The following is a 23073-nucleotide window of genomic DNA, read 5'->3' as shown; positions in this document are numbered from 1 at the left end:
CATGATTTTGTTTTTTAGGTTAACAGAACCTTCTGGATATTTAACAGATGGTCCAATTAATTACAAGTATAAAACTAAATGTACATGGCTAATTGAAGGCTAGTAAGTATACAGTTTGGGTTAAATTATTTTATTCTGAAATGGTAAAGAAAGGGATTATATCAGTGTTTAAGTGTTGAAGAATAATAACTTTATAGTTACATGGTTTAGTTATTATTGGGTAATAATTACTCAAGTGTTATTGGAAAATATATTTTTTATGGGTTTTACAATGTTTAGGTATGTTAATATAAATTACAGTACCCTCACTTGTAATAATAGCTTAATTTCTACACACATTTCACTTCTGAGTGTGACTTTAAACAAGTAGGCATTATTGGCTTGTTTTGAACGTCTTGTTATGAAATTTGAAGACTTTACAGAAGGTATAAAAATAATCCGTGATGAATTATGCCATTGTTTCATAGTATTCTAAGGGTGCTAAAAAAAGAACATTTTGTAGAAGAGAGAGTTAATTATCCTTTCAGAGGTATTTTCAGTAATTAGAGCTTGAGACTGAATTTATCTCTTTAAACATTGTTAATAGATCATACATGAATTGACACGAATTATTTTTGGATCATTTAATGATTTTGGAAAGTTGTTATTTTAAATGTTTTTTAGAACTTTAGGTGTATTAATTCTCTGTACACCTATGCTCTTATTTTGTTTATTTGTTAGTGGCATATCTTACTGAGACCTTTTCATTAAAATTTGAAGACCTAGTTAGGGTCTCTAGAGTTGTGCAGAAATCTGGATAGTTGCTTCTTGAGTGTGAACTTTAAAAATCAACTTGATTCAATACAATTTGCAAACAATAAAATGCACCCACCCATAGGTTTCAGTAATGCATATAAATTATGTAACCTCTGCCTTAATAAAGATATAGAATATTTTCTGCTGACTAAATTTTTAGAAAATGATGATACATATGTATGCTTGCTAATATATTTTGAAGTTGCATATCATTTTTATAAATCAGATATGATTGTATATCAGTCTTTTTCACTAGTGACTTAAGGATTTATAGAAAAATTATCCAAACATAGGTTTTAATAAAGTACTCAATCTAAAATTTCTTTAGACTATGCTTTGTATATTATACATTCATTTAAAAATATTTTAATTTTTTTTCAGTCCAAATGCAGTGTTAAGATTAAGATTCAATCATTTTGCTACAGAATGTAGCTGGGATCATATGTATGTTTATGATGGAGATTCAATATATGCACCTTTAATAGCTGTGCTTAGGTGAGTAATAATGTTTAATTGATGAACTTATAGTCAGTTGTAGAAGTAACTATATAGAATTTATTATTTTAAATATATGCTGATCTTTACCTTAAAGTAAATTTAGCAGAGATATTGATGGCTAAATTTCAAAGATGGTTATAATAATATGTTGCATACTATAACTGTCAACTTATATATATATCATAATGTAAAGGTTGATATAGCAAAGAAAAGTATTGTATCAGAAATATAGATTTATTAATAAATATCCATTATTCTTGCTGTATGTAGTATATTCTTCTAAAGTGACCTGGGTGTGTTTTCAGAGGTACCTGTTTGTATAGATTAATGTGGGTCTAGCTGACAAAGAAATAGACAATTATTTATATTTTTATAGTTATCTTTTTAGTAAAATGATGAAATTTTAAATTCTATAAAAAAAGGTTAAGTTAGGCTTTATGTAATGGTTTAATAAAGAAGGTGTTTCTGTCGGTTTCCAAAAACTGGAAATTTTTCTTGCTCCAAAATATTTATTGCTAGTTGTCAGGTTGTCAAACTTAATTTTAAAATTATAGCATTTCAGTATCAGTTTATAAAGATCTTTGCAGTATATATATGTACAAATTATAAAAAAATATTATATGAATAGGAGAGATATATTAGACAGAAGAAAAATTATGAACATTTAGTGTAGATTTTGTATGCAGTTTAACTAGGGTTACTCACTTTGTCATTCCTTACTTTTGTTATTTACACAGTATCTCTCATATGTTCTGTTATTGCTCATATTTAAGTACAGGTAAAAGCTTACTATTCCTTTCAAAATTTTTAATTTTTTCTTTTTACCATTTATGTTGCAAATACTCTGTTTACCAGGAATGTGAACCATGATTTTTTTGGACAAACATGTAAGGAGTTGTATTTCCGTAAGAGTATTTCAGAGTGACTCCTTGGGAACCTACACACTTATTCTGTGATATTGCTATCACACAAAATATTTTTAGAACTTCATTTTTGAGTTGTTTGAAAATTATATAAAAGTAGCCGTGAGTAGCCCCTCATCTAAGAATAGATAGAAAATGGAGTAAGGTCTTGTGAATAATTACATTGGAAGATAATTCATTAAAAGAATTAGGTAGAATCTTGGGTTCACACATTTATTTTTAGCAATTTAGATATCACTGCTATCATTACTCTATTTTTTATGACACTGTTAATTGACCATCTTTTAGATGTGTGCCTTTTCCTTAATTTTTCTCATAGTTGTAATGTCTTTCCATTAATGGTGATCCATTAACATCTTACCAACCTTTCTTGATGCTAAATGAAACTCGTGTAAGATAATTAGCAGGATGGGATTTAGTATAGGACTGTGAAGGTGGAACCAGTGGCTTTACATTAGCAAGTGTTCCTGTTAGCTGTCCTGAGGGAAATGGAAAGTCATGTTTATCAAGTATCCACTTGATGCTAATTACTGTGCCAGGCAGTTTAAACGTCGGCTTATCCTCACAAGGATCTTGTGGAAGAAGTGATATGAGGCCCATTTTACAGTGCATAAAACCGAGGCTCAATTTTCAGAGAAGTTAAGTTTTACTTCTAATAGATGGTAGAGTCAGGATTTGGACTTGACAATATTCTGACTTAAAAGGCTATACTGTTTTTTTTTATTAAGGTGTCATTGATATATGATCTTATGAAGGTGTCACATGAGCAACATTGTGGTTACTATATTCCCCCTTATTATCAAGTCCCCCACGCACCCCATTGCAGTCACTGTCCATCAGCGTAGTAAGATGCTATAGAGTCACTACTTGTCTTCAACATGCTATACTGCCTAAAAGGCTATACTGTTTTACTTCACTTTGCTAAGAATCCACAATCTAAATGTTTGAATTATTCCAGTTGTATAAGTACTTATTATTCAACAAACATTTGATAACCTACTCAATTCTGGAGACTCTCATAAACCAGGAGGATGTTGTAAGGGATAAGACACAGGTCATTACAACGTCCTCAGATACCAACTACCTGGAGTGGGGCCAAGTTTCACAGGTCAAGTGCCCAGCACTCCATAAGACTGTCCTTAGTTCAGATACCAGCTGAAAGTTCAGGGGTCTGCAGGTCACCTGCACTTCTGACCATCTGGCTACAAATTTAGGGGTGCCCACTACCCACTTAGATTCAATAATTTGCTAAAATTACTCACAGAACTTAGGAAAGCACTATAGTTAAAATTACACATTTATTATAAAGGATAAAAATCAGGGCCTGCCCAATGAAGCGACACAGAGTGAGGTCAGGGAGGATCTCAAACAAAATTTATGTGTCCAGGATGTGTTAGCCTCCCGGCACGTAAGTGTATCTCACCATCCAGGAAGCTCACCAGAGCTGCAGGTGTGCAGAGTTGTTACTGGGGTCTCATTGTTTTGGTGTGGTTGATTGAACCATTGGCCACAAGGTAAAGCTCAATCTTTATCCCCCCCTTTCCTCTCTGGGAGTCAGAATGATTTCTTATGGCTTAAAGCCACATCCCTTCAGTCCCATGGTTGGTATTTCTGGTATGGCCAGTTCCCATCCTGAGTCATCTCATTATTTATCTAGGGGCTTACCACGAGTCTTCTCATCAGCGTAAACTATCAGGACCTGCCTTGAGTAACAGAGACACTCCTGTCACTTGGGAAATTCCAAGTAGTTTGGAGGCTGCCTCACTACACAGTAATTAGGCAGGTGGTGGCATGTGAACAGACTTTTTTTTTTTACACAGCACAGTAAGTTATACGGTTCTGAGAAGAGAGCTATCTGATTTCAGTAACTAATTCTTGATGAATTTCATCACAAGTAGAAGAGTGATAGGCAACATAAGGGGGCCAAATAGGACATTCTTGATGAAAAAAACATATGTAAAGGCACAGACACATTAAAGAGCATAATACTTTTGGGATACTAGTAAGTAGTTATGAGTAACTTGATCCTAGAAAGTGTGAAGGGATAGAGAACTAGATCACCTAATAAACCTTAATCACTAGTGTCTACTGAATGCTCCTTATAATGCCAGGCAGTGTGTAAGAGTTCTTTATATATATCAGCTCATTTATCCTTACTACAACCCTTTAGTTAGGTATTATTACCATTTTATACGTGGAGAGTTCAGGCACAGACAGATTCTGTGAGTGGCCCAAAGTTGCCTGCCTAACAAGTGACAGAGTCAGAATACTAGTTCAGGTTTTACAATCCCTTCCCTAATCCCTGTAGTATTGCTTTCTTATATACCACACCAAAGAAACAGGCTTTGTTCTAACAGTAGGCAAAACTTTAAAAAATGTGGAGATGGATTGGAATGGGGAAGTGTTTTTTTTTATTGTGTGCTGGACAAATGTGTGTTGATCATCATGTTTGTAAAATCATATGTAGTAATGACTTGAGGCCTGAAAAGATGTTATATTCTCACAGAGAGTGGGTGGGGACACTAGCAATCCACAGTCAAGTGAATCTGATTTCAGGTATTGAGGTGATTCACACCCAAGATGCAGTGTAATTCCCTGGAAGGCCTGTGTTTTACTGGTTTACTTTGACCCCTAGCCTTTGGGATCCTAGGTCAAAGTGAGAGCCCGGGGTGCCATGTTTTGTTTTCCTAGCTCTGTAAAATTACATAGTTTCTTAGCCCTTGAAACCTTACTTGCAACTTTGAAATCAACAAATGCCTATAAGGAGAAATGGCCGCAGTGCCTATAGGCTTATCCCCGTCTTAGCTCTCTAGTACCTTTAAGCTGATATTTTGTTTTTATGTAATTTGTCATTTTTCTAGTTGATTTCAGTGGGTCTGTTGTTTTTAAGCATCTTTTACAATGCTTAAAAACAAACAACCAAGCAAACAAATGTGTTCTTTTTATTTGTTTCAGAGATATTAACTGTATGTACTATGAAGACCTGGGAATATTATTTTTTAGCAATGTAACTCATCTCAATATAATCTCACTACAATGAAAAATATATATGTATAGCTAAGACTGGTATTGTAGAAATTGAATTCTTTTGACAATCTCTTCAAATAATTGTTTCTTCACAAATGTGAGTTAGCAAATGTAGTAATTATGAAAGCATCAAGAGTTGATTACTTTTTAATTTGCTTTTGAGACTGTAAAACATTGTTTCAGTATAATATTTCATTTTGTTCTGTCAAATATGATTTGAATGAGGGAATTCAGTTCCTGGTGGTGCCTCAACATAAGTTTAACAGTGTCTAAAGGAATTAACTACTTTGAGTGATGTAATTTGTCGTTAGCAGCTTCTTTTCTTACTCCTATTGCATGTTTCCACAGATTGAGAGAGAGTGCTATGGTGTAGGTGAAGATGTGTGCCCCTGCCCACGAAAAAGTAGGCTTAAAAAGGAGCAGTACCAGTTCCTGACTTAGAACCCTTGCTTTTCCACATTTATATTTTTCCCCTACAAAGTTATTTGTTTTCTTTTTTGTGCATAGAGCTTAAGTGAGTAATACTGTCTTTTGGAATAGTTCTATGTTAATATATTTGTGTAAGTATACACAACTTCACAGAAATGTAAAAAGAATATATCTTTAGATGACCTAAAGCAGATTAGTGTATTGGAGGTGTACAATTTTAACTAGAAAGTCACTGAACCGCTTAGCTGTGCGGAATGTTCCTTCTAGCTTCATCAGAATTTGCAACCAGTGGGAAAAAATAGGGCTTTAAGGTTACTTGGTAGAGTACTAAGGTGGCTTGAAGCAAAGGTTTATATATGAGATAAATTAAAAACCACCCTATATATTATGACAAGGATGGATAGCAGAACCAAAGGGAGAAATGGGACATTGCAGGACAAAAGGTGAGAAGGAAAAAAAAGGCATGTGGTGGCATAAGAGCAGATGTCAGTCTGTTGGCAGCAAGAGAATAGAGCTGATGGGGCGAGAAACAGAACTCAGGTTAGATTTATTCTAATTCCCCTTTCTAATATAGATACTTAGTGATTCCGACAAATATTTTTGAGTAAATTTTATGTGATTAACAGTTATATGTATATTAATATACATAATATTCAATTTTGCTCTTTTACAGTGGCTTGATAGTCCCTGAAATAAGGGGAAATGAAACTGTGCCTGAAGTTGTCACAACATCTGGCTATGCACTGTTACACTTTTTTAGTGATGCTGCATATAATTTAACTGGTTTCAACATTTTTTATTCGTAAGTATTTTTTTAAATTTCATATTGTAATGATTCTTATAATTTGGCTTAGAAATGTTATATATGAAGAACAGGCTAGTGTTTTAAATTTCAAAATACACAGATCTCTTTAAGTGACATAAAAATCTTAATACTATATCTCAAAATACTGTCTAAGCAGTATTAGGATAATTTCTAAGTTTTAGAGCATTAAAGTAGCAAGGTAAGTTTGGTTGAAAATTAATTATGATATTATTAGTCATTGAATCAACTAAGGCAAATAAATATAATTGAATTTGCATTGAGGGTAACAGGGTATGGAGTAAAGAATTGAAGTCACATTGTGAAATGGTGTTAAATGAAGTACATTAAACACAAAATAAAAATTGTAAAGTTAACAAAATAACCAAATTTCTTTTTCAGTTATCCTGAATTTGAATACATATGAATTATATCTTACAGAATCAATTCTTGTCCTAACAATTGCTCTGGTCATGGGAAGTGTACAACTAGTATGTCTGTTCCAAACCAAGTATATTGTGAATGTGATAAATACTGGAAGGGTGAAGCTTGTGACATTCCTTACTGTAAAGCCAACTGTGGAAGTCCGGATCATGGTTACTGCGACCTCACCGGAGAAAAACTGTGTGTCTGCAATGACAGCTGGCAAGGTAAGCATGTGTGGGATGATGGCTTTGAAACACTGATTCATGCACCTAATGAATAAATACAAATTCTACACTCATTTATTTGCTGTGGTTTACACACCAAAATCTCATGTATTTGTTTTGTTTTTAGAATATACAGATTAATAATCGACTTCGTAATGGTTTGTTTCTTCACAAATAGAATAAGTGAAGGTTTTGTCTGTATGCTATTTTGAGAATAAGTGAAATTCTCTATGAAGCTCTTTTTAAATTGTAGGTGTGTGATCAATAGGATCTCCTGTAATTTTTTGTTGAGTCCCTAAAGATTTGATGATTTGACTGAATTTAACATGTGGTGCATTCAATTTTGGTTTATAATGGATCACATAAATAGTGTATTGCAAAATAGATGCTTATCTTACAGTATATTAAAATCATTTCTTAGGAAAGACTGACCTCTTGTGGCTATTTTTAAAAGAACAGAGTAGTTTAGTAAAAAGTATTTCAGCTGCTTATTGAAAAAGTAAGATTCCTGGGGAAGAATTTCTAAACGACTTTATAAATATCTATCATTAAATTTAATTTTAGACTACATTGAAGAGTTTTACTTAAGTATTTTCATATAAAATCATAAATTTTGTTATTGTGAAATGAAATGAAGAAGTGCACTTAGTTGTCCATATACTTACCCATCTAGAGCTTAAGTTTATGCTAAGTATACTCGCACATTGAGAATTTACTATGTGCCAGCATATTAATCCTGTTGATTAGAGGTAACTTTGACTCAAATAAATATTCCAACGTCACATGATTGTGTATTATTATAATACAGTGTAGCAATAGTAGGGATAGTTCCTATCAGAACGAAGTAAAAACCAAAAAGTATGTGATCTTTATTTTACAAATGTATGTATTCATCATTCTTGAGATGACTTTTTTCACAAAAGTTACTGATTATGCTGAATATTTATTTACAGGAATTATTTTCGGCTTTATACAAATTATGCCCATTTTAAACCCATGTTATTTCATTAAAAAAGTCAGTTACCCCAACCACACAAGATACCAGTGATATCTTATTGAATTTAATTTGATTACCTGTAAAGGGTTATGACAGATACAGATTTCTCAATATTCTTTAATTATAGGGGCATATATTTTATTTAATTGTTTTTTTAAATAATTTGTGATCTTTCTTCCCTTAAAAAGTGCCTTGAGGTTTCAGGTCTTAAAACTAAACTCAGTCTTGAAAGTAAAATAATGTCCTTTTCTATGCAAATAATGGTACATATAGAATAAACTTAAATTAAGGCTTGAGAAATAGAATATAGTTTATATACAGTGTTTTTCAAACTAGTTTTCAACTGCTATTAGTCTCCATCTCATTTCAATAGTCTTAGAAGCAAAACAGGAATATATTTTTATAATATTCTCTATGAACACCTCTGTCCTCTTTTTTGTTCTTTACTTCCTTCTGTTATCTCTTTTTTTTCTAAGTGATTATCCTTTACAGAGGGGTTACAAAGGGAACGAAGAGGGGCTTTTAGTTTCTGTTTTTTCCCACTTATGTTTTGTCTCATATTTTACAAAAAAATGCACAAAACTTAGTGTACAGCTTGATGAATTTTGACATGTGTTTGCACTCATGTAACCATCACCCAGATCAAGATATCTAACATTCTGACTACTGGTTTTTCCTCTTAACCTATTTCACCCATCCTCCCACTCTCTTCCCTCTGGGTAACCACAGTCTGTTCTCTGTGTCTATGAGTCTGTTTCAGTTTTGCTTCTTCATTTGTTTTGTTTTTTAGATTCCACAAATAGGTGAAATCATATGGTGTTTGTCTTTCTCTTTTGACTATTTCACTTAGCGTAATACCCTCTGGGTCAGCCCATGTTACTGCAAATGTCAAGATTTCATTTTTTATGGCTGAATAATAGTCCTTCTTTGAAATGCTTTATTTCCTGGAGGTTTGTAATATAGATGTGGTTCAAATTATCTTTTTTTTTCCTGGCTTTTATTTATCGGCCTTTCGCATTCTGTTATTTTCATCAATAGTGCCTGTAATTACAAAAATTCATGACTCTTACATGTTTATAAGCAAATGGAAATCGTAATTTTTTGTTGAATCCCTGAAGATTTGATGATTTGACTGAATTTAACACGTGGTGCATTCAAATTTCATTTATAATGGATCACATGAATAGTATATTGCAAAGTAGATGCTTATCTTATGTGTTCACTTTTAAAGAAAAGTGATAATATGAAGTTATATATACACACACATTATATAAATATATATATACTTTTTAAATAAATTAGAAGATGTTATACAGAAATTAGACATATTTTAATACCATTTTTAATTCTTAATAGTTAAAAATTGATCTCTTAATTGATGTGAATGTTTTAAGGGTAGCATGCTTGGTGAATGAGATATTGTGCTTCTTTTAAGAGGTGCTGTGCAGGTGGGTGCCTTTGAGCTTCACACTTGATCCCTGATCCTATATTTAAGGGAAACATAGCTTAAAGTAGGTGGGATTATGAAGGAAGTTAGGGGGAAAATGTTTTTATCTCAGATATATAGAATGGGGAGGAATCATTCAGGGAGAAAAAGATGGATTTGTTCTTAGGACATGTGGGGAATTAGCAAAGAACTAGAGATACTTGAATATGAGAGCTAAGGAGGCAATCTATGAGATTCAAAATCTGGAAGATTTTGTAATGTGTTGTTTGGGACTGGATTATTCAGGTTAAAAACAGATTGTTGCTACCTCTGTTATATTTTATCCTTTTATGTTAGTCAACTTTACTTATTCTGTTTGGTTCTATGCTAATATGTATAAAAAACGTTTTGCTTTCTAGAAACTAAGATTTTTATTAAGGAGAACACAGAAGAAACCTAGCTTTTGTCAAATCTTGGATTCCCTTGCTAACACTTCTCCGTTCTCATCCCACCTGTTCTTCATGTCCCCTTGTTTTCTAAATTTAACTTTTCCATGTAGCACCTCCTGAGACTTCTGCTCAGCCATCACCATGCTCTTCCCTCCCTTATCTTTCTCATCTAAGACTTTCTTCCTCAGCCATGTACTGTCATCTTTGTACTACTTGAGGAGTTTTTCCAAATTACATGGGAGTATGTTTTAAGGATAGATGGGACCATCAAAACCAATTTTCCCCCTTTTCCTGTAGAAAACATTTAAAATCCAAAAGCAGAAATAGTAAAGAATATAGAGAATGCTAAGTGCATTTTGAAAAGCACATGTTTATTCCATAAAGTGTAATTTTTTCAAATTATATAGTTGTCAAGATAATGATACATACATAGTAAATTGTTTACTTAAAGGATAGGGACCTATGTAGATTCATCTATTTCTGTGACATTTTTACTTACTAAAACTTGTTTAAGTCTTTAAAGTCACAGGAGGGAAAATGGCAACTTTGAAGAGCATTTTCCTTTTAAGATGGCTCCAAATATTGGAATAGATGAGAAATTGTTAAGACACATCAAAATTATGATATAACAAATTAGATCTAAGTTCATATGTAAGGAATACAGTAAAATATGAATATCAAAGCAGACTCCAATCTCCCCTTCCATCAACTCACTAAACTGAGTGGCTCCAGATTTTTCTCTTTTATATACCTTAAAATTGAGTCACTGGAAGTCTTTGAGTGTAAGCAACATAAACAGTTCTAGCTTACTTGAATGGAAAAGGCAGTTATTGCAAAGTATGGCAGAGACCACGATCTCCCGGCATTCAGTCTTCCCTTTTTAGTAATAGAAGTCACTGAATTTTTAGCACAGCACAGGGCCTTGCAGCTGCATATCACATTTCTCAGCCTTCTTACAGCTTGTATGGCTATTGTACTAAGTTTAGGTCAGTAGGGTGTGAGTACAAGTACTGCATGAAAGTTTTAGATCATGAAGGTCTTTCCCAAAGCCTGGTGAATGACTTAGTAACCAGTGGCACTTGCCTATTTGCTTCTAGGATGTTTAAAAAGTAAGAAATTAACATTCAGATTATTTAAGGAACTTATTTTCGTTTCTCTTAACCTGTACCATAACCAATACTGAATAGCTCATCAAAGAGAATGGGAAGGCTGGAAAACCATGGTTGGGAAGGGGCTGGTGCAGCATAAGGTTCACAGCAAAGATGAAGCCACAGGATAGTTTGATTCCGATATTCCTGTCACTGTCACTGGCCTCTGGGATGCCACCACTGGCCTCATTACTTTGGTCGCTGCATGTGACTGGCATGGAAAGAAAGAATTCTGAATTCTTTCCATATCTTCGTATCACTTCAAAGACTTGAAGTCCTGCTTAGGTCACTTCTGCTTGTTTAACCCCAGGTCTCATACATACATTGGCTATCTTGAGATAGTGAGATAGAGAATTTAACTTCTCTGATTTTTGTAGTGGAAAGGGATCCTGTTTCTGAAAAAAATTCACATAATGAGAGATTTCTGCAAACATAGTAAAGAGGCTCAAATGATTGGAATCTTGCAAACAAAAATCCAAGTAAAATATTTTTAAATGTAGATTGTTGTCATAAATGACAAGGAATGGGCTAAAAAATTCTCATAACTACTCTGAAGAACTTTGCAATGTGTAATAGATGGTAGGGGTAGACAAGTTCAAAAGGTAAATCAGCAGACTTTAGTGATGACTTTTCCTTAATCCATTACAACCAAACTTTTTTTTTCCTATTGTGTAGAGATGAAAAACAGGTTAACATTTTTTATATACAAGACCATTACTTAATCATTTAAAAGTTGTTCCTGTAATATCCCTTTTCTATTCTGGAATGTTCTCAATCCTATCATTCAATCCTTTTAAGTATTTTAGGTATATTCTTTATGTTTTCATTATTTCTTTTCAGTTCAATTCAGGCACAGGACTCATGTAAGGATTGGAGTTGGTTGTTTTGAACCTTTAAATTATTAAGAGATAATATCTGAACATGTAAATCAAATAATTTGATAGTTTAATATAGTACCTCTGATTATTTAAAGTCAGACTTTTTTGGACTTAGTTCAGTTTCTTGCATGCTCTTTGTCCCTTACTGTCAAGGCCTTTCTTATTTCTGAACTTCCTCTTAGAATGTCTTACTCCATTAACATTGTAGGACTAGATCACATTCCCCTATTACATTCTTTCATAGGACTCTATGTTTAAAATTGGTAGCATTTATCATATTTATGTTGGTCTGATTCTTTGATTATCTTATTGGAATATAAACTCTACAAAGAGAAGAATGATTATAATTTGATCAACTCTGTGTCCTCAGGACCAATTGCAGTGCTTGACTTGCAGGCACTCAATTTCCTTTTGTTGAATGAATCAATTAGAAATGTGTTAAGTTTGCTAGTGTAGTGATATCTGGACATTCAAGTATAGAAGTTTTAGAAGACTAGTACTCCAATAAATTATATAATTTACTTGACATAGACAAAGCATAACTTTAAATATTGAGAGAAACAATTGAATTTGCATTTGGTTCTTTGATTCTTTGTCTTGTATTTGTTTCAATCCTGCGGTTATAGATTTTAACATTTACCATTGGGTGGCAGTATTGACTAACAGAACACACACTTTAAAGTCCGCGGTATTATTAAGTTGTAAAAACTTGATAATTTTGTTTGTTTTAGAAAACTATAAAGTCTTTTAACTCAAACTCCTGAATTGAAGCAAATGAAGAAGTTAGCCATATAGATATTTAGGAGAAGAACATTCCAACCAGAGAGAACAGTCAGTGCAAAGGCTTTAAGTTAGGAACATGCCCGTTGTGTCTGAGGACCAGCAAAATGGCCAGTGTGCCTGGAATTGAATTACTGAGGGTGAGATTAGTCAGGTATGAGTTTAGGGAAGTTACAGAGCAAGAAATATGGTTGGGGCATGGGGCTGAAGGGTATTTGGAGTGGTGGGTTGTGTGAAGAAGGGAGCTGAATCAGCTAAGCCTTAGTGGGTAGGCCATTGTAAGTATTTTCACTTTTACTCTAAGTGAAATGTGGAGCTATTGAAGAATTTTGAGCAGAAGATTGATATAATCTGACTTAGTTTTAAAAGGTTCCTGTTGACTTCTGATCTGAGACTGGCTTGTGGAAGCAGAGTACCACATAAGAGGCCACTGTTACGATCTACACAAGAGATGTTAGTACTATGGGCAGGTAGTGGAGGGGCTAAGAATGGCATTAATACTGAGTATAGTTTTAAAGCAGGGTTAATAGCATTTGCTGATGCTTCGGACATGGAGAAATGAGAGAAAGAAAAAAATGTAACAATGACTTTTAAGATTTTTGACAGGGTAAGATGGAGTTGTCATTAACTGATATGAGGGAGATTTTTGAGGAAAATCAGTTTATTTTTGGTGTGTTAAGTTTTAGATGTCTTTCAGACATTTAAAAAGAGCTGTTGAAGAGGCAGTGGAGAAAGGTCTCTACTATAGCTACAAATATGGGTGGTCTTAAAATATTAAATTGGAAACTATTGATAGTTCTTAAAGCCATAAGTAGATGAAATCACCAAGGAAATGAGGGTAGAGAGAGAACAGAGGAAGGACTGAGTTGTGGGTCACAATGCAGTTCTCGGAATATTCTGTGTTAGACACACAGGTTCCTTCCACATAGAAGCTTAATGTGGAAATATTTATAACCTCCTTTTTAATTGCCTCTGACTTAGATAAGTAGGATAAATAAATCCTGCTCTCAGTCATAGTTAACTCTATATTTATCAGTTTCAACTAATCAGTGCCAAAGTCTGAAAAGCCAATTTTTAAGCCTTCCATAACTCAGATGTAATAGTTGGAAACCACTGTTCTTTGCTAACAGAAGTACAGTCCCTTTCCATATTATATAATATATAATAGCATCCTTGACTTACACTGTGAGGACCAAGTATTCTTGAAACAGATCTAGTATAATGATTACTACTCACACAATTAATTGTTCTTTAAAATTAAAATACTGACAGAACAGCTGCGGACACTTAAATTACACTAAAACTGATGCCTGGCCTTTGGATATTGATTTTTATGAGCCTAGGAAATGTTTAGAATACTTTGGATATTGAAATAAAATAAAAATTTTCAGTGATGTTAGAGGATAAGACTCTTGTAATGATGTTATCTTGTTTTGCCTCTTATTGGAGAATGTCAGATTCAGTACACATATTAAATCATAAGACTATTTCTGGAATGATAATAGTAAGTTAGATATACCTCTCTTAAAATCTCCCTCTCAGCAATTTTTTCCTTTTCTATTAGTAATCTAATATCTCTTTGGGAAATTGCTTTTCACTCATTGAGAGTAGTCTTGATAGGATGATAGACCCAGATTCCTATTTATTCTAAATTAGATTGCAGCCTCTTTTAAAAATTCTCTGAATTTCCCTGTATTTTTCCAGTAAATTCCTGTTTTTTTTTCTGTAAGCTAGCCAAAATCAGTTTCTGTGGCTTACAACCAAAGAAATCTAACTGATATACTACCCTAGAGATACTGTTAGAGGGTATGTATATATTTGCTCTTATTAGATTTATTTAAAATACCCAAAATGCTATCTGCAGTATAAAATTAAAGAAATGTCTCTTAACAAACTGCATTTAATATAGTTTGAAGTTAGCAATATTTATTTAATATTTTCATTTGAGAACTGCAAAAATAAAATAAATAAAATTCGGCCATTTGAATATGTACCACCTTAATAATAAAATAAATATTCTTTTTATGATGGCACAGATTAAATGTGAATTTTAAAGAGCCAAAATTGTATTGAAAAGAAGTCTAAAATTCTGGAGCAAGAGTCCCCTGCAAATCCCTTACTTAACTGGATAGCTTTGTGGTTTCTTTTTCTGTTTTAAATGGTGTAAGGAAACTCTGTTCCGGCTAATTCTTGTTTTTAGAAATCAAAGCCTGCTTGCTGTTAACTATTAATTAGCAAAAAAGGAGCAGCTCATCAGCTGGATTGTTGTGGGAGACAAAATTTTACAGCCAGGTTTGCATTCCGTGTCTCTACACAGCAGTTACAGTTTCTGTAGTAACATCAGAAATCAGTATATAAATCTATTCATAAATTCGCGGTACATTCAGGGACTTGCTGTTTCACTCACCTGAAGACTTTAAATGTTGATCCTTCTTTATGAAGCAAAGTTATTTTATAAATTAAATTTGTGTAAAGCAAATAAAACTTTTTGTATTGATTTTCATTACAAAATCAGAGATAGAGTCCTTTAGAAAACCTTTTCCAGTGCAAAATAATTAGACTACATTGGAAAGGAAGAAAGAATGTAATTTAATAGTCTGGAATTGCTTTGGAAAAACTTAAAAAAAAACTTTATAGTACTTTGTTTATTCTAGATTTTGTCTGCAATTATTTTTCAATTTGATTTACCTGGATTAAAGACTTTTTTACTTGTCATTTTACTTATTTTGACATGTCTATTTATAAAATCTAATAACACTAGGCTTTGTTAACCTATTTTTCTGTAGATTGATTATACTTAGTCCTCCTATATGTAAAATGAGGGGATTGACTTAATAATAACAGTAAGTTTACTATTATGAAGCTTTCATTACAGTGTTAAATATTAGGTACAATCTCATATTATCTTTACAGAATCTTGTGCTTTCCTAGGTATAATCTCCATGATTAAACTCTCATTTACAGAAGTTATGTAACTTGTTCAAGGATTTACAGTTAATAGGAAAGCTAGGTTTGACTTAGTAGTTCATGCTTTTTATCTTTTATAGCTCCGAGGTTATTTTCATTCATTCACTCATTCATTCATTCGAAAAGTATATGTGAGGCCAATCATAAATGTAGGGATTGTAGGCCACGTAAAGGATTTTTCATTTTAAGTGTGATGGGAGATCTTGAAAGATTTTGAAAAGGGGAATGATAGGCGGGGATTAGTATTTTTAATCATTCTGGTTGTACTGTGGAGAGTTGAATCTGATGGGAAGGGAGCAAGAATGGAAATAAGGAGACGGGTTTGGAGACTATTGCAGTAGTCCAGGTGAGAGAGAGCATGGTGGCTTGAACTAGGATGGTAATTGTAAAGAAAGGGGTTAGTGGTTGGTGTCTGGTAGGGGTGATAGAATTTAAAGATGTTTATCATTGGTCAGGTACAGACACTCAGACACCAACTGATCAAAATTGGGTGCTGGCTTTAGGACTGGAGCAGGATCCTGGATGAGCCCGCCTCTACCAGGCATTACCCCTATAGTTGTTTGCGGAGAGGTCTAGATTTTCTCAAGGGAGGGGCTGGGAGAACTGGGAAGGGAATGCTGGATACTTGAAGCAGCATTTGTTTACTAGCAATCATTGAAACACTTGCGTATTTTAACAGTTGGAAAGGCTGCATCCCTGTTAATGAATACCAGTCCGAGATTTGTTGGTGGGTTGGATATGGATGGGCTGTGGGGGAAAGAGGGAACTCAAGAATAGCACTGTTGTCTTTGCCCTGAGTAACTGGGTGAATGGAAGTATCATTTCCTGAGATGGAAACACTGGCGAGGGAAACATCAAGATTTTAAGTTCGACATGGTAAGTTTGAGATGATTGCGATGATTGTTACACAGCCGAGTGGTAATGTCATGTAAGCAGTTTGAATTCGAATTATTTAGAATTTGACAGGGATTGTGGGTCTGGAGATAGAAATTTGGGAAGGATCAGAGTATTATTCTACTTTATATTGTAGAATATCCTTCTTCCCTCAAAAATCTGTCTCACAGCAGCTGGAAGTTACAACATTAGAAAATCCTTCAGGTGCTCTCTGGTTTATTAAACAACACATAACCTGTGGAAAGGTAGCATATTAAATCTTTATGAAAAAATACTGTAATGTGAATTCATTTACTGTGTCCTTTTTCAAGATAGCTGAGATCTGCTCACCTGGAGGAGATCCCATATTGGTGGAGAGGAGTTGTGCAGGGAGAGTTACAGAGATGTTGTATATGGGACCAAATCATGAAGTTGTAGATAGAAGATTTTTCATGGATGTATTTTTATAAAAGGAGTCTTGGATAACCTTAAACATAGATTTCAATATTAGGTGTGATGGATAGCAAAGCCTTTGTGTCTATAAAGTATTATTTATAGTTATTTCTGTTTCAAATTAATCTGTTTATAAACTTGTATTTTAATCATTTTAGTTACAGAACATAGAAAGCTACAAATTAAGACATCTTATTTTCCTTAAACATTTAAGGCATTCATAATATTTCATTCTATTTATAAGCTTATTAATTTAAAATAGAATTAAGAAAATCTGTGGAGTTTGGCAATAAACCATTCCTCCTAATAATTTCTAGAAGTTACATAAAATATGGTATTAACAGAGACAGGAAGAATTTTGACTACTATTTTGTGTGTATGTAGAAAATTAGGTGTTTTAGGTGCCTTAGTAAAATTAAAAAAAAACTCTAGAATCCTGCTTTCTGTATTAAATGACAATATTTAGTTTAAATAAGTTAATTTAATTAACAAATTTAGTTAATTAGTTTTCTATAATGTTGTAACAAATCACCACAAATTGGCATCTTAAAACAAATATCTGTTGTTCTCTTACTGTTCTGGAGATTAGAAATCTGAAATCAGTTTCAATGGACCAAAACCAAGATATTGTCATTTCAGGGCTACGCTTCCTCTGCAGGCTTTAGGGAAGAATCTGTATCCTTGACTTTCCCTGGGACTTTTCCCATCCTCCTTCTTCAAGGCTTACGGCTCGGCTCGGCGTCAAGCTTTGGCGGCCATACTGCCTTTTTAGGTAGTCAGATCTCTCTTTTTCATAATGACAGGGATGGTTACATATAGAGGCCCCTTGGCTAATGCAGGGACTACTACCCAGCTCAGTATACATAATTTAATCATAACTGCAGAGTCTCTTTTGCCACATACAGTGACATTCACAAGTTCCAGTGATTAGGACCTGGATACCTTTGGGGGGCATTATTCAGCCTCCCACAAACCTAATCTGAAGTATTTTGCTCTAGTGCAAATTTCATAATCATTTTACTGATTTAAATATATCCCTCTCTTAAGAGTTTTACAGGCCATCATTCCTCACTGATCTTTTTGCCAAGTAATAGCCAGATATTATTTGACTGCTTCCAACTTTGTGCCTTTAGGTGATACACCGTTTTAACTATTCAGAAAGCATTTTAGATTCATAGAAAAGTTGCAAGAGTAAGAGTAGTACAAAGAATATCTGAATGCCCTTTACCCAGATTTACCTATTGTTGACATTTTTTCCCTATTTGTTTTTTATTCCTGACTTACATGATTTAAAATAAATCTACATTTACTTTTTAAGAAAACAAGATAGAAAATTCATACCCAATATATGTGTTACTTATATATTATATTCATATGATCTCATTTCTCTTCAGTTAAGTTAGAGCTGGCAAACTTTTCTGTAAGGGACCATATAAGTAAATCTTTTGGGCTTTGTAGGCCGTATGATCTCTGTTGCAGTGACTCTACTCTGCTATTGTAGTATAAGAGCAGCCATAGAATATAAATGAGTGAACATGGTATATTCTAATAAAACTTTATTTATAAAAAAGCAGTTAGTAGGCTAGATTTCGCTTATGGGCTGTTGTTTGCCAACACAAGTTAAATGATTTCCAAGTGACTTAGAATTGTAGTTCAAAAAAAAGTTTTTTGAAAGCAATCTGTTCTTTTAATTTCTTCCTTTACCAAGAAAAAGTCTATAGTCTTTATACTCAGAAATAATAAGATTTTCTATATTTAATTTAACATATTGTGTCATTATCAGGGATAATATATGGTGCTACCTAGTTTGTACCTGGAAAATACAGACTCATAGAATATAGGCATTGAAAAAGGCTTTGAAGATGAAAGAAATCATGGATGAGTGAATAAATAAGCAAGTGAAAACTATAGACTAATGTTTCTCAAATCAGAGTCCGTTTGGAAGTTTTAAAATCTTGTTACTCAGTGATAGTATAAAACTTTTGATATAAGCAAATTAAAGATCAAGTGATTGTTTTTGTAATTGAGTAAAAATGCCATTTGATTGCAGTGCTAGCATTTGTGTTGACTATTGAGTTGGGACCAAATAGTACCCTTATTATAGGCTAAAAGAATATTGCTGAAGTGTACTGATACTTTTGTGACATGTGAAGGTCAAATGGTGATATGGCATATTCCATGAACTAAAAAGGTTTATAAAAGGTAGAGAAAAGAAATGTGATGGGAAAATTATGTCAAAATAGTATAGGTATGTTAAAATTATGTAGAAATGGTGCTATAAGAATAAGTATCATTTACAACTTGGGACCAGTGATATAATTTAAATGAAACAATATTATCCATCATATTAATTAAACATTAATTTTATTGGTTTTATAAGTTTGTATATGTAATCTATAAATTTATGTTGGTTTTTATTCATAAAAGAACTTTAAACATAGGGGTTTATATCTAGTTTTTGAGTATATTTTAGTTTAATTAGAATTAAAATAATATATGAGCCCTTAAGTTTGATGAAAATACATTTTCTTTAGAAGCATTCCTTCCATTACTTAAGTTTGAGAAACACTGATCTAGGTTAGTCCTCTACATTTTACAGATGAGAAAACAAGTACTCATGAGTAACATCAAGAATATCTATAGGAAAAGGAAGTGTTTTCAACTTAAAGTATTTAAGTTGTACTGCACTAATTTAATAGTTTTGATTTATTATGCATAGTGATTTTTTTCTGTTTGAAGATAATAAGCTTCCCTAATGATACCAATTTCGGCTGCTCTTAATAATGCTAAGAAAAATATAATTTTAGTCTTTATATTTAATAGTTTGTAATGTATAAATGCTTTCATTCCACTGTCTTTTAAAATATTAAATACTTATAATAACTCTGAGGGGATAGATTATTATTTCTATTTTATAGATAAAGTCTTGATGACGGGAGAGGTAAGCAGACTTGCCTAAGGTCACTCTTACTGTAAGTGACAGAACTGGGATTTGAGTACATTGCTTTCCATTCTAATATTCTAGTAGCATACTAAAGTAAATCTGAAATTTTCTATTATTGAAATGATTCTTTCAGACTGTGATAATTATTTGAACATATCCAAGTCCAATTGAGTGTATGATTTTTTTCCCCTGCAGACATTACGTTTACTATTAGAATTTTTCCTGTAACTTGTACTTCAGACCATTTATCATGTATGATACATTTATAAATATAATGAACATTGAATTCTTAAATTCTCCTGATCCATGTATTCTATGTTGGTAAGGTCTTTGCTTAATGCATTATGTTCTTTTATTTTCATGTTTTTAAATAGGTCCTGATTGTTCTTTGAATGTTCCTTCTACTGAGTCTTACTGGATTCTGCCAAATGTTAAACCCTTCAGTCCATCTGTAGGTCGGGCTTCCCATAAGGCAGTTTTACATGGGAAATTTATGTGGGTGATTGGTGGATATACTTTTAACTACAGTTCTTTTCAAATGGTCCTGAAGTAAGTATTTTTATTTTCAGATTTTCACACAATATTTTCTTTTATTAAGGTATCATTGATATACAATCTTATGAAGGTTTCACATGAGCAACATTGTGGTGATAACATTCACCCATATTATCAAGTCCTCCCCTCACATCCCATTGCAGTCACTGTCCATCAGCGTAATAAGATGCTCTAGAATCACTACTTGTCTTCTCTGTGCTATACTGCCTTCCTTGTGACCTGCCTACATTATGTGTCACACACTATTTTTTTAAGCTGGACTTCTTGGTAGTAAGACTATCTGAAATGTCTTATCTTATTGCTCTTCAAATTTATGAGTAGTTATTTTTGTGAAAGTTATTTTTTGATAAATGTTTTATGATTATTTTTGTGATTACTACATGGACTAATTTGAGAATATATTAACTCAGTATACCCATAGTTAATTATTTTTCTTTATGTGTAGAGGTGTGATTTGTATGAAATTTTCATTCTCTCTCTAGAGTGCTTTTAATAAATTCTGAGTAAAAAAATACCAACTTTGAATAAGGGCAGGCCATGCTTGTACTGGGCATCACGAATCCTACCTTTTTTTTTTAGAATGAAGTGTAATTGCTTACATAAAAATACTTTCAGTTTGTTCTGTAAATTTTAATTTACCTAGACTTTTACTTTGCATTTAATTTTATAAGCTTTTATAAAGAGTTTGGGAGTTAAGAGAATGGTGCCAGTATTATAAAATATATCATTAATTTACTGTTGGCTCAATAGAGATCATGCTTTACATTATTGGATGCTATCGGGAGTCGCATGGATGTAGCTTTAGCTGATTTTTCTTTTCAGTTGGTGATTGTATTTTATGAACCATTCAATAACAGAATTAAAAAGGAAATGGGATAATTTGATCATTAATGTTTTCAGGGATGATATTCATAATATGTAATAACTGATACACCTTGGGCAGTGGCCAGTCAGAACAGACCCTGGACAATATACCACAATGGATTTACACAGGACACCCAGTTAAATTTGCAATTCAGATAAACCATGAATAATTTTTTAATACACAGAGGCCCTTTACAAAAAGCAAACACACACACATATATATATATATGTATATACACACACATATATATGTATATATATATTTTGATTTTTGTCCCAAATATTACATAGGTCATACTTGTACTAAAAAAAATTTGTTGTTGATCTGAAATTCAAATTTAACTGGGAATTCTATATCTGGCAACCCTACCCACTTAAAATATTAACCATGTTAATGTGGAAGATATAAAAATTTCTCTGTATGAGGGGAGATTGCCTTAAAACTATGATTGAATATGACTACAATGAAAGTATAAAATAAATTCTGGAAAGAGCGAGGAAGAGTTTTAGGTAAATAATTTAAGTGAACAACTAGAATTCTTTAGTATATATAAGGATAAAATATAGTAGAAAGAACTGAAGGAAAGTTGGTAGGATTAAAATGAATTGTTAAATTGTTAAGGTATGAAAAAAAACCTGAAGAGATAATGAGATTTAAGTGTGGAAATGAAGAGGAAATTATAATTAATGAAAATGAAATTGTGAAAATAAATGTGAAATAAAATTGTGAAAAAACTGTGAAAATAAAATTGAACTTTGGATTAAATTATGGGATTTGCAAGAATTGTGAAGATGAAAGAGTATACATGTCAAGGAAACATGGAAATGTTAAAAGTTTGTGTTCTGTACAAGTTTAATAGCATATTTAAAATTAAGTGATGAATATTACTTGATATTCTCCTAAACTCATATATTTTCTATTTGAACTGGATGGTTTAACTTTTTTTGGGCTGAAACCTGGTTCTTTTGGTTACAGTGTTTATTTAATTTTATAATAAGCTATGAGGTATCAGAAGTAACTTTGTTGTTGTTATCACAGGTTAGAAAATATTTTTCATTATTCTGAATGTAGTTCAGTTGTAGGTAAGTATATTTAAATAGCTTTTAGAAGTGATAGTGTCAGTTATAAGTTAATTTATCTTCTATAGTAGATTTTAATTAAGGTGTAGATGTTACATTTTAAGATGAAATTATTCAGTAAATAATATAAAAGGTTTGTATTAATGTCTATTCAATTAGAGAGTATTTTACTGAATATATAGTCATTGACTGAAAATTAATGTGTATGCATGGGCACAGAAAACTACTTTCAACGTTTGTGCTTGATACTTGGTCCTGTGTGCTTGGTACTTGGAATATATTAGTGGACAATATAAATATTGCTGTCTTTGTGGAGTTAGTGAGGAAAGACAGGCAGATAAAAAAAAATGGTTATCATAATAAATAAGTGTAAGTAAATTATGTGTTGCCCATTGAGTGTGTTGTGTTTTCTTGGTTCTTCTCAAAGGAAAGAATCCACTAAAAGAGACAAACTTAGAACAGGCTTAAGCAGCAGGAGTTTATTAACACAAAGTGAAATTATGCTCTGGAGAAGGGAGGAGAGTGGGCTGTCTGG

At 32.7% G+C, this 23073-nt stretch overlaps 1 protein-coding gene across 7 annotated transcripts in view; it reads left to right on the top strand.

Annotated features, from left to right (window-relative positions):
• The window catches only part of ATRNL1 (attractin like 1), a 718480-nt gene that overhangs the window by 31664 nt on the left and 663743 nt on the right, over positions 1–23073 (top strand). For all 7 annotated transcript variants that reach the window (XR_012133000.1, XM_073240354.1, XM_073240356.1 and 4 more), the window contains exons 2-6: positions 19–102; positions 1177–1290; positions 6346–6474; positions 6916–7124; positions 20414–20588. Coding sequence is in view for 6 of the 7 variants with exons in the window: in XM_073240354.1 (XP_073096455.1) it covers positions 19–102; positions 1177–1290; positions 6346–6474; positions 6916–7124; positions 20414–20588 (711 nt within the window). In the remaining variant the exon portion in view is untranslated. The remainder of the gene's footprint in view (positions 1–18; positions 103–1176; positions 1291–6345; positions 6475–6915; positions 7125–20413; positions 20589–23073) is intronic.

Source organism: Manis javanica, chromosome 7 (genome assembly GCF_040802235.1).
Source record: "Manis javanica isolate MJ-LG chromosome 7, MJ_LKY, whole genome shotgun sequence".
Taxonomy (NCBI): Eukaryota; Metazoa; Chordata; class Mammalia; order Pholidota; family Manidae; genus Manis; species Manis javanica.
The sequence above is the reverse complement of the archived record's forward strand: the minus strand, read 5'-3'. Positions and strand labels throughout refer to the sequence as shown.